At 36.8% G+C, this 13,226-nt stretch overlaps 3 protein-coding genes and 1 non-coding gene across 6 annotated transcripts in view; all 4 read left to right on the forward strand.

Moving 5' to 3' along the window:
- LOC107614184 (BTB/POZ domain-containing protein At3g44820-like) lies at positions 362-8,345 on the forward strand. The gene is made up of 6 exons (XM_016316417.2): positions 362-843; positions 1,126-1,195; positions 1,764-2,969; positions 3,063-3,641; positions 5,888-5,892; positions 8,130-8,345. Exons 1-4 carry the CDS (start codon positions 794-796, stop codon positions 3,639-3,641), a joined length of 1,905 nt encoding a protein of 634 aa, XP_016171903.1. The 5' UTR covers positions 362-793; the 3' UTR covers positions 5,888-5,892; positions 8,130-8,345.
- TRNAS-GCU lies at positions 4,692-4,773 on the forward strand. The gene has a single exon. It is a non-coding gene; the product is annotated as a tRNA-Ser (tRNA).
- Positions 4,780-8,345, forward strand: LOC107613851 (protein RETICULATA-RELATED 1, chloroplastic). The gene is made up of 7 exons (XM_016316021.2): positions 4,780-5,314; positions 5,403-5,501; positions 5,662-5,882; positions 6,327-6,396; positions 6,571-6,650; positions 6,832-6,896; positions 7,771-8,345. Exons 1-7 carry the CDS (start codon positions 4,850-4,852, stop codon positions 7,962-7,964), a joined length of 1,194 nt encoding a protein of 397 aa, XP_016171507.1. The 5' UTR covers positions 4,780-4,849; the 3' UTR covers positions 7,965-8,345.
- LOC107614525 (putative pentatricopeptide repeat-containing protein At3g47840) overlaps positions 10,002-13,226 on the forward strand; it is a 5,354-nt gene continuing 2,129 nt past the window's right edge. Inside the window, exons 1-2 of one of the 3 annotated variants that reach the window (XM_021108662.1) lie at positions 10,002-12,596; positions 12,796-13,220. In XM_021108662.1, the coding sequence (XP_020964321.1) occupies positions 10,177-12,366 (2,190 nt within the window). In that variant the 5' untranslated portion in view covers positions 10,002-10,176 and the 3' untranslated portion in view covers positions 12,367-12,596; positions 12,796-13,220. Of the gene's footprint in view, positions 13,221-13,226 lie in introns of those variants that run through there. The other 2 variants (XM_016316715.2, XM_021108663.1) reach the window with 2 other exon arrangements.

Raw genomic sequence — 13,226 nt, forward strand, 5'->3', positions numbered from 1 at the left:
CTAATAATATAAAAATATTTTACACTTGCAATAAAATTAAAACCCCCATGCCAATTTGTTTATTTTTTTTTTAAAAGTCCACATTGATTATTTGACATTAAATAGAGTCATGCAATTGTTATGACAATTATAATACTTAGTATTTTCATTTCTGTTTTATAAAATAGAAAATATTTCAAATGCACCGACTGATATTTCAGTTATTTTAACTATTAATTTCAATTAATATATATTATATATTTTTTATAATTCAGATCAACGGTTAAAATAGGTTAAAATAACTTGAACACTGTATTCCTGATGCACTTGAAATGTTTCGTATAAAATATTATTGGAACCTTAATTTACACACAACACAACCGCTACTGCTTTTGGTGTCGTGATCCCAGCGTCACTTTCAACTTCCACAAAAACTGTTTTGTTTATTCAAAGTTCGCTCCTTTCCTCAATTTCCTCCATTTCTATGAAGTACCCTCTCTTTGTAGTTTGTACCATGGTGGGCATGCACTCTTAACACTTATATGCGGTTTTTTTGAGAGATTTTATTTTTTCCCTGAGCTGTAAAGACACATTGTTTGTGTTGTTGCCTTCACGTCCCTCTCTCTCTCTCTCTCTCTCTCTCCTGTTCTGTGGTGCTCTCTTCGTTCATTCTTAACTTTTTGCTTTTTCCCCTTTTATTTCTTAATTTGGTACTTTTGAAGTAAGAAGTAACGGTTAGGGGGGAAAATGTTGTTGGGTTGGTAGAGTTAGAAGAAGGAAAGGAAAAAAAGAAAGGTTTTTGCTTCCTTCAGCCATGGCTCCAGCTGGGAAGCTTTCTGGGTTTCAAAGAGAAGGCGATGAATGGTATTGTTCCTCTCTAAAGTTTCTCTTTTGATTTTGAAGTTCATTTTTTAATGAATAGTACTACTGGAATTTATGGCCTTTATGAATTGCATGATCGTGTTGACAATCCTATCATGGGTTGAATTTTTGCTTTTTGGTTTGGTTGTGCGGTGTGGAAATGATGAGAAAATGACATGTTCTGTTCCCTACTGATTGTGGAGTCCATGTCATACATGCATTTGTGTGTGTGGTTTTCAAAATAGGTGTTTGATGTGATACTCTGTGGTTTTCTGGTTTTCTTAGGTTCTGCAATGCTGGACTTCCAAGTGATATTGCTGTTTCAATCGATGGAGTCACTTTCCATCTCCATAAGGTACATGCTTTCCTTTCCTTTCCTTTGAGAATTGATCTCTTCTATTCCATTAGTCTCTATCATAGATGGATTGTAACAGTTGTTGTTGTTGAGCCCCTCTTTTTTTTTTCTTTTGTGGTTCTGGATTATCCTCATGTTTCTTCACTCTGGTCCAATTCCAATTCCAATCTAATTGGTGCGATCCTGCTTTGTGGCTCATGCTTTTTGCTGTTAATTCGTTCCACCTGTATTGTTTAAGTGCAAAATATGCGTCCCTCTTTAAGTAAAGGAGTCATATTAGGCTCACTAGGGAGATGCAACCTGTTGTGGAGAGCATACCTTTTATGTCTTGAAATTTACTATGATATGACATTATGGATCTTCCTATGCGAGGAAATAGAAAACCACTTGTGTGTTCCCAAAGTTTCTGGCTCTGTTGTGGTTGGTTTATTTGACATTCTAGGCCTTAGTATTGAGATTCCTATAGCATAACTTGAGACAAGGCTTATTTTTATGGTATTTGTAATGTAAAGCAACTTTTTTGTGCTGTTAAATTGGAGTTTGAGTAACATATACAATGGAACTGCAGTTTCCTCTTATATCGAAATGTGGCAAAATTGCTCGAGCGAATGAAGAGTCCCTGAACAAGAATGGGAAGACTATGAACATGGTGCTGGAAGAATTTCCTGGTGGTCCTGACACTTTCTTAATTGTAGCTAAATTCTGTTATGGCCTCCGTGTAGAACTGTCGGCCAGAAATGTAGTATTGGTTTATTGTGCTGCAGACTATCTTGAAATGACAGATGAATTCGGAGAAGATAACCTGTTGCCGAAATCAGAGTGTTTTTTCCATAAAAACATACTTCGCAACTGGAAAGATTGTATTTTGGCTCTTCAAAATTCCGAGCTTGCTCTAGTCAGGGCTGAAAAGCTTCACCTAGTGAGTAAGTGTATGAATGCTCTATCTATGATGGTATGTACAGATCCGAGTTTGTTTGGTTGGCCTATGATGATGTATGGGAGTTTTCAGAGCCCCGGCGGAAGCATTCTGTGGAATGGTATAAATACTGGTGCTAGGATTCGGAGCTCGGAATCTGATTGGTGGTTTGAAGACATCTCTTATCTCAGTGTGAGTTTGTTTGAGAGGCTTATTAACACAATGCGGGCAAGAGGTATTAGGCCTGAAAACCTGGCAGGTGCCATAATGTACTATTCTAGAAAGTACTTGCCAGGGCTGGGCCGGTGGCGTGCCGGACAAGGTGGGAAAACTAGAAGCGTTGCGAGTTTTAGCTTGACACCTGCTACTGTTGATCAGAAGGCTTTGTTGGAAAGCATTGAGAAACTTCTTCCTGAAAAGAAGGGAAGATCCTTTTGTCAATTCCTACTGGGGCTTCTTCGCGTGGCTTTGATATTGAATGTTGATCAAGCATGCATAGATTCTTTAGAGAGGAGAATAGGGATGCAATTGGAACTGGCAACACTAGATAATCTTCTTATTCCTACGTACTCAGATTCTGATACATTATATAATACAGATTGTATTGATCGAATTGTCCACCATTTTGTGTCTAAAGAATCAAATTTAACTGGTTTTTCACCTTCATCAACTGACCTACAAGAATCACCATCTGAATCGTTGAGGAAAGTTGCAAAGTTGATAGATAGCTATCTTGCAGAAATTGCTTCTGATGTTAACTTAAAACCTGGAAAGATACGCACTCTCGTAGAGGCCCTCCCCCAGCCATCAAGATCATTACATGATGGACTATACAGGGCACTCGACATTTATTTCAAGGTTTGATTCGCGAGCTGCACTTTTAACAAATATGCTTACTTGTAGCCGTAGATTATTAGTCCAGCTCTGAGAAATGCTTGTGATATTTTGCAGGCGCATCCTTGGCTATCCGATAAAGATAAGGAAGAACTATGCAACATCATTGACTACCAGAAACTCTCGATCCATGCTTGTGCTCATGCATCCCAAAATGATAGGTTACCCCTCAGAGTTGTTCTTCAAGTGTTGTTCTTTGAACAGCTACATTTGCGAACGGCATTAGCTGGATGTCTCAATACATTAGATGGTGAAAATCATGAAACTGCTCCGGCAGCTTGTGTTCCTGCAATTGCATTGGGAGAAATGGCAGGTGAAATAGTACAGAGGGATGGATGGGTGACTGTAGCGCGCGAAAACCAGGTTCTAAAGGTGGATATGGATAAGATGAGTTCTAGAGTTGGAGCGCTTGAAGAAGAATTCAGCAAAATAAAGCATGAAATGAAAACCACAGCAAAACCTCGCAATTCGCTTAGTTCTCCGCGATTCATTTCAAGAAAGCTTGGGTGTAAGCTTATTCCAAGACTCTCGGATGCTCAACCAGAATCCCTTAACCGGTGTAGATCCACTCCAAGAGCATCAACTGAAAAGGCACGTCTGTCTCATAGGTCGAGACATGCAGAAAGTGTTTCTTGAGCACCAAGAAACTGGATTTCCTATGTTTATAAATACAAAGATTGTGTTGTGTTGTGTTGTGTTGTGTAGTGTGTGATATTTGACATTTTTTGTGCGAGGGAAAGGGAAGGAAAATGTTTTAACACATTGTGCATTGACAAAGTAGGGATATACATGAACATTTTCCATGTCTTTCCCTCGGGTAAAGTTGGTTGTACATTCATAGAAGCAATTTCACAAAGTTGTCTGGTTTGGTTTTTTGGTGGTATAGAAGAGAGTTCATGCATGATGTATTTATCCACACAGTTTCTGTTTCCTTTTCTTTAAAAAAATAGAAAACATTTGTGAAGGTCATTAGTGTCATCAAAGAAAGAGTGACAGATTAGATATCAGAAATGGAATGAACATCATTTGAAACTTGAGAGTGACATTTAACAAGAGCTATTATTACTTGTGAATTGTCATGGTGGTTGTTGATACAGCATGGTTTCTTTCACAAATGACATAAGTTGTTGACATTTGTCCTGTTTCACTTATTCAATATATGCTAATTCTTTATGATTTGTCAAGTCAAGACTTGTTGAAATTTGAAGCTCTCTGTTTGGTTGAATTGAAATTTATTGAATAGCAGGCAGTCCTTTAATATCCACTTTACTTTTTTCCTTATCTTCAATTTTATCTAAATGATAATATTTAAATTATTGTTTTAATCTCTAATATTTAGTAAAGTCTTAATTTTTTAGTTAATGTCTAAAAGATCATATTTTTGTTACAAAAGATTTCAAATGGGCTTAATATTATCATTTCGCTAAATCCAGGAAGACATATTTAACAACTTTGGTAACATGTATAATGACAATGCAATTAGTTAAACAATTATTGTCAATTTATTCATTATCAACTTACTTATTAAAGTCATTATCACTATGTTAGGCAGCCTATCATCGACCTACTAGATTCTAATATCTTTTAAATAAACAATATTAACTTTTTTTAATCTCTCAATTTAAATATTTTCATAGGAAAAAATAATAGTAATATAGTTTTACAAGCAGAATATTCGCCAGCAACGTCGCTTTGGCCGAGTGGTTAAGGCGTGTGCCTGCTAAGTACATGGGGTTTCCCCGCGAGAGTTCGAATCTCTCAGGCGATTTTTTTTCTTTCTCGTTCTTTCTGAAATCAACATTTCTTTCTCTGCTGCCGGGTGCCGGCCCTCACCTTCTTCAAGCATGGCAGCACTTTCTTCAACCTTCGCCATCTCCAACAGCAACGACAACCAAACATGGCACCACTACATTCATTGCAACAAAATCCCTTCTTTCGAATGCAACAACACTCTTCCTATTCTCCGCAAAACCCTCTCTTTCAGGATCCACTGCACTGCCCCTGAGCCTCTCGGTTATTCAGTAGCTCCTTTGGAACGCACCACATTCGATGATCCTCCTAAGACCGAGATTGGCGGAGGTGATGGCGGTGATGGTGGAGGACGTGGCGGCGGCGGCGGCGGCGGTGGTGATAGCGGTGGAGAAGCAGGAGGGAACGATGGAGATGAAGAGTTCGGGGCTCTGTTGAATTTCGAAGCGGTTATGAAGGAAGCGGAATCTCGTGGTGTGAAGCTTCCTTCGGATATGGTGGAGGCAGCGAAGACCACCGGCATTCGAGAAATGTTCCTCCAACGTTACTTGGATTTACAGGTAGGTTTCTTTCAAAGTTTGAATTTTTAGGGAGGGAAATAAAAGAGTTGTTTCAGTGGCTAAGTTCGATTTTGGTGTTGTGTTGCAGGGTTCGGCTTGGCCACTATCGTTTATGATGAAGCACTGTTCTATTCTGAGAAACCGAATGCTTGCTGATCCTTCTTTTCTATTTAAAGTTGGAATAGAGGTTTGTTTCAAAATCAATGTGTTACTTTTTCCCTCTTGATATAGATGTAATGGGCTGGCTTACACAAAAGGAAAATGGTTATGGTTATGATATGGAATTGAGAAGCGGTGTTAGCTTTTATAAATTACAACTAATGGTGTTATTGATTTGCCAAGTTCAGGTTTTGATAGACACTTGTTGTGCAACCTATGCTGAGTATAAGCAAAGAGGCAAAGACTTTTGGGCTGAGAAAGAGTTGGTTGCTGCCGATGTTCTGGTTGGAGATGTTGTTGACATTGCTTTGGTGACCTTGTTAGCACCCTATGCTCGAATCGGGAAGCTTTCTGTGTCCAAAGGTTTGCTTGGACACATTCAACATGCTTGTGCAGCTCTTCCCAGCAGGTTAGTGTCTGGTTGTAAGCCTCAATTATTTTCCAGGCATCTCCACTATGGATTTATTGATATTTTCGTTGTGGTAACTGATTATTTTGGTATCAACTATGTGTACTACGTCTAAGAGCCAACTTGTTGGTGAATTTTCATATTTCTCTTGTACACTTTATTGCTGAACAACCAGATAAACAATTCTCAAAAGGAATGAAAAGTTGAAAATTTTGATTGGTTCAATAGTGCTGTGATTTATGTTAGGTTTAGTTAACCATTTCTTCTGTGAAATATATATGGAGGCTGGTATGAATTAGTAAACAGTAATTCTAATTCAAATTTGTGACAATTGTAGTACAGCAAACAATGAATAAGGGTTTTCCCTCCTTTATTCATGCCAAGCTTTTTCGTTTGGTTGGCTTTTATAAACCTATGGAACTGAAATCTCATGCTTGCATGCAGTGTATTTGAAGCTCAAAGGCCGGGATGTAAATTCACTGTGATGCAGCGCGTTGCCACATACTTCTACAAGGTACCACATATTTGGAAGCTTTGCATGATAAATTACTCTTTAGCTGCATGAAAGAATCTAACCAGTAGAAGCAATCTTTGTTTGTATGTCATTTAATTCTTTGTTTCACTTAAGTTTAGTTTCTAGTAGCAGATCATTAGTTAATACTATGAGTTCCTGACATTCTGTATTCAGGGTGCATTGTACGGATCCGTTGGCTTTGGATGTGGTATTATCGGTCAAGGATTTGCAAATATGCTCATGAATGCTAAAAGGTATAAATGTCTACTCAGGATATTGTATAAAACATAAATGTTTTGTTGCATGCAGTTCACAAATTCAATTCTTTTCTTTTGTAATCATAAAAAGCTTGAAATATGAATCTCTCTCTCTCTCTCTCTCTCTGAAATATCTGTTCTTGTAGATTATCAACGGGTTTTTCTTTATGTAAAACAGGAGCATTAGGAAATCTGAAGAGGACATACCTGTACCCCCACTTCTGCCAAGTGCTGCTCTTTGGGGTATGTCTTGTTCTATTTTTTCAGTTTCTGTGTCTATACTGTTTCACGTTTTCTTCCGAGGGTTCTGTTTTAGAATATGCATTCTGATTAATGCTCTTGATTAAGGATGGAGAATATAAGCAGTAGACTTTCTTGGTGTAGATATAAGCAGAAGACTTAATTTCAAAATGGCAATGAAATTAGAGTTACACATTAAATGTTGTTTCAACATCTTTTATCTATTTAACATTTGAATTTGGTAATTGTCTTGTTATTGTTGCATAAATTTCACATTTGAATCTAATGCATTTGCATTTGTTCATGTATGCGTCTTTGTTCTTAGTTTCTTATTATTGATGGAAGGGAGGAAAGCAAGGAAACACAGGCTACCATTGCTTGTGCTAAATGACATAGAATGAAAAATTAAGAAAAAGGGTTGCTTGGGTGCACAGGCATCCCTCGTCACACAGGGTCTTGTAGAAAGACTACACCTAGATAGTGTAATGTCGGCAGCCTAACTGATCGATGCATCAGTAGCCGATTCTACAGCTTGAACTTGTGACCCTGAGGTTACACGGAGACAATTCAATCCTTGCTTTAAGGTTTCCCTTTATATAGAATAAAAAAATAGCTGAGGACAAAATACAATAGGCTCATAGTTAAATTCTATTGGCCTCCATTGAAGTTGGGTGATATTCCGCACCAGTATTATTTGTCATACTTATATAATTGCATTAGCTAGATAAGGTCAACATTAAGTTTTTACAAAACTAAGGTGTAGAGTTTAGCATAGTATTCTATAAATCCAACGATATCGAGTGTAATATTGTCTAATTTTTGGAGAGGTCATTGCAATTATTATTTACATTTGCTTAATTTGTTTCCCCTCTATCAGGTTTCTTCCTTGCCGTGTCATCCAACACCCGGTACCAAATCATTAATGGAATGGAGCAGCTTGTTGAAGCCTCTCCTTTGGCAAAGAAGGCCCCGGTCGTTGCAATGGCTTTCACGGTAGGTGTGAGATTTGGCAATAACATCTATGGCGGCATGCAGTTTGTAGATTGGGCCAAACGGAGTGGCATACAATGAGTGGCCCCTTAATTATCTCAAATTTCCACCCCATTTTTTTAAGGTTTTCTTGTCCGGCTGTCCCTGGCTGAAAGGGTTCCCACTCAACTTGAGTAGTAATGAAGTTCCCTCAATGTTTTTCACTCTTGAATCTTTTGGGGCATCCCTTGATTGAAAGGGCAAGTCTTCCCTAAAATCCAAACACTTAGAAATTGTTTCTTGAGTATCAAGAAACCAGAGTTCCTCTGTATGTAGAAATGCATAGCATATAGTTTTTAAGCTCTTTTGGTACACGGGGGAAAGGGAAGGAGAATGTTTATCAATATTAGTAATACAGTGTATTTTTATTTCACAAGTTTGCATATGCGAACACTAGGCTTATATATTACTGCTATTAGCCTATCATAGTTTTATTTGATCAAATAATTTCATTATAAACTAGCACAATATAACATTAGAGTAACAATGATTCATGGATTTGTCTATGGTGGGAAACTAGTAGCTAAACCTTAAAAGACCAAATAAAAATATTCCATTTTAGTGCTTAAGATTAATTCCGTACACATAAATTTAATTTTTTTCTTAACAAATTATAATAATATATATGAATTGTTGATCATTTANTTTGATTCGTCAAAGTTGGTAGAATATCATGAAAATGGTTTGAATTGCTGTCTTGACGTGGGTAAGAAGGAGTCAATAAAAATCAAGACGTAGAGTTCACATACCTTGAGTAAGAGTTGCTGCGATGGCCATTATTGTTATCAAGAGACGTTTACTCCAATTGCTAAACTCAATTCTGTATTAATTCTTTTATCTTTTGTTGCGAGTTTTAATTGGCCTTTACGTCAATTGAATGTAAAGAATGCTTTTCTGAATGGGGAGAGAGAAGAAGAAGTATTTATAAAATTTTCACTTGAATTTGAGATTGAATTAGAGAGGAATAAAGTGTACAAACTAAAAAAATCTCTCTATGGATTGAAACAATTCCCGAGAGCTTAGTTTGAACGACTTGGAATGGTAGTAAAGGAACTTGGTTATATTCAAAACCAAGCTGATCATACGCTTTTCTATAAACATATAGCAGCTAATAAAACTGTTATCTTAATTGTATATGTGGGTGATATTATTCTGACAGGTAATGATATTTTGGAACTAAAAGATTTAAAGGAAAAACTTGCCAAATCATTTGAAATCAAAGAATTTGACTCATTAAAATACTTCTTTAGAATTGAATCGCAAGATTTAAGAAAGACATTTTTATGAACCAACGAAAGTATATCCTAAATCTTTTGAAAGATATGGGATTACTTAGTTGTAAAGTTGATGAAACATCTATAGATGCTAACTTAAAATTGAAACCAGCCAAACCAAAAAATGTAATGGACAAAGGTAGATATCAACAATTAGTGAAGAGGCTAATCTATTTATCCTATATACGCCCGGATATAGCTGTGAGTATAATAAGTCAGTTTATATATTTACCTAGTCGAGAACACATAGATACTGTCGTTAGAATCTTAAAGTACTTGAAGGGGTCGCCTAAAAAAAAGTACTCTACAAAAATCATAGACATCTTCAAGTAGAAGCCTATACAGATGAGGTTGAGATGGAAATGTCGTGGATAAAAAGTCTAACATGTGTATTTTTGTTAAAGAAAATCTGGTTAATTAAAAGAGTAAAAAATAGAATGTTGTGATACGAATTAATGCAAAAACTGAATTTAGAACAGTTTATAGAATATGTGAAGCACTATGGATAGAAAAATTCTTATAAGAACTAAAAATTTTCATTTCTCCACTAATAAAATTATACTGTGTCAATAAATCTGTCATTTTTATTGTTTATAATCCAATTTTACACGACAGAATTAAACATATTGAAGTTAACAAATATTTTATATAAAAAAAATTGAGAGAGAATAGATTTATATCTCATATTTCAACTACAAAATAATTAACAGATATTTTAATTAAAAGATTACCTAAAAAGATCTTTAATAGCATAATAAATAAGCTGTTAATAAAGAATATCTTCGACTTCAAGTCAACTTAAGAAAAAATGTTAACTCGATCAAATCAAAATCACATTCTTTATTTCTTTCATGAATCTTTTCTTGGAATAGAATTAGACAATTAGCTATAATATTCTTTCCTCTTATTCTCTTTCACCGTTCTTCTTCACCTTTTAAGCCTCACATGGTGGTTAGAGCACTGAACTTCCTCTTCCATTCATGCCCTCCTCCTCTCCGCTTCTCCTCCTCCTTCTGTTGCTCCCCCGCCTTCCTCCCTCCGCAGCCTCTCTCCTCCGATTATGGCGGCCGCAGGATGCCGTTTTGCGTAGCACAAAAGGCGTCCGGGGACGTGTTTGGGAGCATAATCGATGTGCCTCTTCATTTTCCGTCCATCCAAACACGCCCCATTTTGTTCATAATATGGTTGACCTTAACTCCAAACTGAAGCAACTTGTGAAACGTTGTCAACTGCATAAAGCAAGGCACGTGTTTGATAAAATGCCTTACAGAGATGAGGTTTCATGGACCACGATAATAGCTGGTTATGTCAATTCTTCAGACCCGTTTGAAGCGTTGATCTTGTTCTTAAATTTATGGATCCAGCCTGGTCTTCAAAAAGACCAGTTTATGATTAGTGTTGCACTCAAGGCTTGTGCTCTTGGCATGAATATATATTTTGGGGAATCATTGCATGGATTTTCTGTGAAGTCAAGTTTGGTAGACTCGGTATTTGTCAGCAGTTCACTAGTGGACATGTACATGAAAGTAGGCAAAGTAGAGCAAGGTTGCAGAGTCTTCGAAGAAATGGAAACCCGAAACGTGGTATCGTGGACGTCCATTATTGCGGGGCTTGTTCATGGTGGTTATAGTATAGAGGGATTATTGTATTTCTCTGAAATGTGGAGATCAAAAGTGGGTTGTGATTCATATGCATTCGCCATCGCTTTGAAAGCATCTGCTGATTCAAATTCTTTAGATTGTGGGAAAGCTATTCACACACAAACAATAAAACAAGGGTTTGATGAGAGCTTGTTTGTGATTAACACTCTTGCTTCCATGTATAATAAATGTGGAAAACCAGGTTATGTCACGAGATTGTTCAAAAAAATGAGGATGCCAGATGTAGTTTCATGGACAACCCTTATTACAACATATGTGCAGACGGGAGAAGAAGAGAATGCAGTGGATGCATTTAGAAGGATGAGAAAATCAGGGGTTAGTGCCAATCAATACACTTTTGCAGCAGTCATTTCTGCATGTGCGAATCTTGCTGTTAAAGAATGGGGCCAGCAGATACATGGCCATGTATTGCGTCTAGGTCTGGTGGATGCCTTGTCAGTGTCGAATTCCCTCATTACACTTTATTCGAAATGTGGGATGTTAACTTTGGCTTCAATGGTGTTTTGTAGTATGGCTAGAAAAGATATTATTTCTTGGAGCACTATAATTGCAGTTTATTCTCAAGCAGGTTATGCAAAAGAAGCTTTTGACTATCTATCATGGATGAGAAGGGAAGGGCCAAAACCGAATGAATTTGCTCTTGCTAGCTTGCTTAGTGTGAGTGGAAGCATGGCGCTTCTTGAGCCTGGGAAGCAGGTGCATGCTCATGTCCTATGCATTGGCCTGGATCATGAAGCAATGGTTCATAGTGCACTAATTAGTATGTATTCAAAATGTGGGAGTCTAAAAGAAGCTTCTAAAGTATTTGATGGGACTAAAACTAATGACATTATATCATGGACAGCCATGATCAATGGGTATGCTGAACATGGATCCAGCCAAAAGGCAATTCATTTATTCGAGAAGATTCCTAGTATTGGTTTAAAACCGGACTATGTGACTTTCATTGGGGTTTTGACAGCTTGTAGCCATGCTGGATTGGTTGATCAAGGTTTCCACTACTTTATGTCAATGACTGACGAGTACCGGATCAGTCCTTCAAAAGAGCACTATGGTTGCATGATTGATCTTCTATGCAGAGCAGGAAGATTGAGTGAAGCTGAGCTTATGATACGAAGCATGCCTTTTCGTAGTGATGATGTTGTGTGGTCTACCTTACTTAGAGCATGTAGGGTTCATGGGGACGTTGACAGAGGAAGACGAACAGCAGAAAGAATACTTTCTTTGGATCCGAATAGTGCAGGAACTCACATCACCCTGGCTAACATATATGCTGCCAAGGGGAGATGGGAGGAAGTTGCACACATAAGGAAGCTAATGAAGTCAAAGGGGGTAATAAAAGAGCCAGGTTGGTCTTGGATAAATGTCAATGATCACTTGCATTCATTTGTTTCTGCGGATCAGTCTCATCCGCAGAGCGAAGATATCATAACCATTTTAAAACTACTAAGTTCAAGAAGAGGAGATTCTTTGCTGGAAACATGTTCAAGTGAAGATGTTGAAGATTAGCAACAGGCTAAATTTTCTATCATTGTGCTTGTGCTACAATTACAATTTTTCCATTAGCATTCATTACGTTACATAGATTTCAAATGATTGTTGGGAATTGGTTGCCTAACTGCAATCACTTGAACACTCAAAATCCAGCGTATACCAGGTTCGTATGGAATTTGAAACTGAGACATCATTTAAATGGCTTCAAAGATATTTTTTAAAGGATGAAAGAAATTAATCAAGAGGTAATTTTTCATTGATGAAAACAGCATATGATTTCCATCTTCCTGTAAATATTAGTTTTGCTTCTTGTGAATTTATGCATTCTTTTTAATTGTACAGTACCCTTAGAGATCACTCGCTGTGAAATTTATTGTTGAATAACTTGGCTAGTGATTCATAATTTAAAAAAAAAATGTTCTACCCATGTGTTACCATTTGCAGGAATACGATCGATACTGGAATAAAGCTTTACTAGTTAACTTTGCCTCAAGACCCTTCTTTTTTTGGCACAGGTATGCATTCCTTCATGCATTATTGATAAAATTAGCTTTCTATTGTTGGCATGGAATAAGTTTATGCATATAACGTCAGAAACCAATTTTTCTATTGATGCAATGAGTCTAGAAATTAACTAACGTGATTCGAGATATGCAGGGACTGGAGAGAATAGCAAAGTTGGCTTTTACACAAAACCGCATTCACAATTTTGAACTAATATTCCAATTAAGAATTCTATGGTGTCTACTACTTGGTATCTAAATTTTGTCTAATTTATCTTTTATAATAAATTTTAAATATTTAAAAATTATTTACTTTTATACTTTTTAAATTAAATATTGATTTTTAACCTTTTTTTAGCAAATTAGATACCA

This window comes from Arachis ipaensis, chromosome B08 (genome assembly GCF_000816755.2).
Source record: "Arachis ipaensis cultivar K30076 chromosome B08, Araip1.1, whole genome shotgun sequence".
Taxonomy (NCBI): domain Eukaryota; kingdom Viridiplantae; phylum Streptophyta; class Magnoliopsida; order Fabales; family Fabaceae; genus Arachis; species Arachis ipaensis.